This window comes from Danio rerio, chromosome 17 (assembly GCF_049306965.1).
Source record: "Danio rerio strain Tuebingen ecotype United States chromosome 17, GRCz12tu, whole genome shotgun sequence".
Classification (NCBI taxonomy): Eukaryota; Metazoa; Chordata; class Actinopteri; order Cypriniformes; family Danionidae; genus Danio; species Danio rerio.
In genome coordinates, this window is record NC_133192.1 from 16,138,925 (window position 1) to 16,142,774 (window position 3,850).

The following is a 3,850-nucleotide window of genomic DNA, read 5'->3' on the forward strand; positions in this document are numbered from 1 at the left end:
CCTCCCATTTTGAGGTCCAACGCAACATGATGTAGGAGTGCAGTTTCCCTGCCCCGAATTGATTGACAGACGCGTATTAACATGTCTCCGTTGTAACTTGTATAATCATATCAACAAGACAGGATGGGGATAACCAGGAATAAAAGATCTGTTAAAAGATCTGATGTTAACAAGAGTTTTACAAGTTTAACACGTTTTTAAAAAAGTGCATGTTTGTAATCATTTACAGCTATTTTACCGTCCTTACTTTTTAAACACAGCCGAATGTCAGTACAATTATAAAAGACGATGCTTCAATCGCGGTTTCAGGACGTTAAATCTTATTAATTTTGTACTTTGACATAACGAATATCCATACAGCAGTGTATATTAATGTGTATCCTGTCACATTTGCCGTGCAAAAACAGTGCAAATTTAAATGTGTGTATCTGTGTGTGTCCGTAAGCTTTGTAACGAAAATTTGTCACTTATCATGGCAGAAAGGCTTGAATTAACTTCACAACAAATACATCAAATAATCATTGCAAAAGTTCTTACTTTAGTATTTCTCACAAACGTTACGTGAGATCTGCTTCCTTCATATCTGTCACTGTGCTGTTTATCTGACGCAGCCGAGGCGGAGATTGAGGCACACTCTGACAGGCACGTGGGAACAGTGGGCCCCTAGTTTTAAACTACTATTAAAGGCACAGGCCACAAAAACAGCTACATTGTCATCAAAGCAGAAAATCCAATATTCTGAAAGGTATAATAAATAATCTGATGGGTGTTTTGAGCTGAAACTTTACAGACACATTCTAGAGACACAAAACACTTATCTTAAATCCTCAATCTTGGAAAAGGGGTGTAATAGGTGCCCTTTAATGTTTTTAAAATGTATTAGTCTTTCTTTTTGTTTTCAAATTATGTCTGTTATTTTTATATTACTTTTATTTCCATTTTTTTTTGTGGTATATTTCCTCATGCTGCATGATTTCCATTTTAAATGCTAATCTTAATCTGTGGCAAAAAAAAAGCAAAAATATTTTCCCTAAAAAAAATTTAGCCACCTAAATCACAAGTAACCCTTAAGAGGCCATTTAATCTGATTACCATAGTATGCAACTATAACAGCCACAGTAGTAGTAGAACTCACACCGTAGGGCTCTTTGGGACCCCAAACAGTCAGAAAGCAAATTCTCTACGCTTTTAAGGAAGCTCAAATTTCTCAACTCTGTGTCTGGATCAGCATATGTGTGTGTGTGACTGTGTGTGTGGGAGTGTGTTGAAGGTGGGGTCAAGACAATGACGTTGTTTCACCAACCAACAGCTCATTCAGCAGAGGAACTCATGGCTCATAGTGCATTCTCCACCGCCTCTCTGCATGGAGAGCATGGGGCAGACAAAGAGGCAAGTCTGCGGGACTCTAGAGGCTTTCAAAAGCACACCACATGCAGCTTGAAAATGAACCACCTTTGAGAGTTTCAAAAATTTGCATCAGGAAGAAAATGATCTGAATAAAGTTTTGCATGCTCTCAAACATGCCAACATCTTAAAGAGAAACATCCAAGTAGGTGTTTTGATAAAATCCAACTGCAGGAATGGGCACTGAAAATGGGACCTGTATTGACAGTGTGAATGTGGAGCAGAATGGGGGTCCAGCCATCAGTGCTTTGATGTTCGCAGCTGGAGCGATCGGGAACGTGCTTGCGCTGGTTCTCCTGGAGTTTCGGAGGAGGAAAGAAAAGAACCGGCAGCGGCAGTCTCTTTTCCATTTGTTGGTGACCACTTTGGTTATTACGGATCTAACGGGAACCTGTCTGACCAGTCCTGTGGTTCAAACGGCGTATTTGACCAACACCACATTGGTTGGGATGAGCAAGACTCATGCGGTGTGTGAGTATTTTGGATTTGCCATGACTTTCTTAAGTTTGGCCACACTTTCTATCCTCCTGGCGATGGCACTGGAAAGATGCATCTCCATCGGGTATCCGTATCACTACGGGAGGCACATCACCAAACGCTGCGGATACATCACCATCCCTTGTATTTATCTAGCCTGCTTTCTGTTCTGCCTGATGCCGTTTGCAGGGTTTGGGAAATATGTGCAATACTGTCCCGGGACCTGGTGTTTCATTGCCATGAATTCGGAGGAGATCGAAGACCGAGCGTATGCCAATGTTTACGCCACGGTGATGCTGTTTATTATGATCATTATAGTGGTGTGCAACTGTTTTGTGGTTTATCATCTGGTGCTGATGTACCGGAGGCGCAAGATGAACCGGGGTTCAGTGCAGACCAGGAGCAAAAGGAACAGGAGGTACTTCTCGTGGGCAGAGGAGGTGGAACATCTCATTCTTCTGGTCTTCATGACTGTCATCTTCGTCATTTGTTTCCTGCCGTTAATAGTAAGATTTATTGTATGTGATTGTAATGAAAGAAAATAACTACAGTTGAAGTCTGAATTATTAGCCCTCCTGAATTATTTGTCCCCTGTATATTTTTCCCCCAATTTCTGTTTAACAGAGAGCAGATTTTTTCAACACATTTCTAAACGTAATAGTTTTAATAATTAATTTCAAATAACCGATTTCTTTTATCTTTGCCATGATGACAGTAAATAATATTTTACAAATTATTTTTCAAGACACTAGTATTCAGCTTAAAGGGCAATTTAAAGGCTTAACTAGGTTAATTAGGAAAGATATTAAGTAATTAAGCAAGATATTGTATAATAAGGGTTTGTTCTGAAGAGATAATTAGAAAAAAATATATAGCTTAAGAGGGTTAATAATATTGACCATAAAATGGTTTTTAAAAAGCTTAAAACTGCTTTTATTCTAGCCAAAATGAAGCAAATAAGACTTTTTCCAGAAGAATTAATATAGGAAATACTGTGACAATTTGCTTGCTCTGGTAAATCACAGGAGGGCTAATCTTTTTGACTTCAACTATAATTTGTCATTTTCTAAATGTTACCAATTAATTTATTTACACATTTGCAGATTAATTCATATGCAAAATTTCCCTTAGGCATTAATAAAGTATTTTGTAAAGGCAGAAAATATCATATTTGACCAGGGTTATTTCTTTAATATTGAGCAGCTATTGTGGGCTTTATTAGCAGTTTAAATAGTTTTATCTTAATCATTTAAATTTGTTGTTAAAGTAATAAACTACACTATAATTATTTATTGTGAAGTTTTTATTATCCAAATATACTTTCAACTCATTTTCATACTGTAAAAAATATCTGTTAATTAGCAGTTTCTGTGTTTTGTGGCTCACATAGTGTTTTCTGTTTATGCATTATGGGAGTTTTATCTCTGCTCCGTCACTTTTGATGTTGAAAAAAAGTCAACACTGCAGATTAAGAAAGTGACTTTTAGAGACATTTTAGTAGTTTGAGGCAATACTTGTTTAAGAAATAGTATAGAAAGGAATAGGTCTGTAAAATTACAGAAACAATACAGGTAGTTTGTTACCAGGTTTTTGTACTGTATTATACAACACAAGCCCAGACAATATATCACTTTACACTGTTAAAAATGCCAACAAGAGTCACTTTTCAAACTTTTCAACATTGAAAGCTTTTGGGGGAAAGATTAAAATCTCATAATGCAATTCAAAAGCATAAATAATTGAAAAACATGAATCAACAAATGTGGAAAATTGTTTATCTCAGACAAACAATGAAATTACATAACCTACTGCGAAACAAAAACTAAACATAAACAATATATATATAAATGAAAGTAAATGTTCATATTGCAAGGTTTCTATAAGTTTCAAGTTAAAGTTAAGAATTTTAAAGACCATTTTTAAGACCATAATGAATGAAATTTCGGACTTACACAAGGCTAAACGCTTA

General features: G+C 36.3%; 1 protein-coding gene across 1 annotated transcript; it reads left to right on the forward strand.

Annotated features, from left to right (window-relative positions):
• The first annotated feature begins 1,360 nt into the window (after positions 1 to 1,360).
• Positions 1,361 to 3,642, forward strand: ptger2a (prostaglandin E receptor 2a (subtype EP2)). Its single transcript, NM_200635.1, is given in 1 exon segment — positions 1,361 to 3,642. A coding segment is annotated over 1 exon segment (846 nt). The 5' UTR covers positions 1,361 to 1,580; the 3' UTR covers positions 2,427 to 3,642.
• Positions 3,643 to 3,850: the final 208 nt, after the last annotated feature.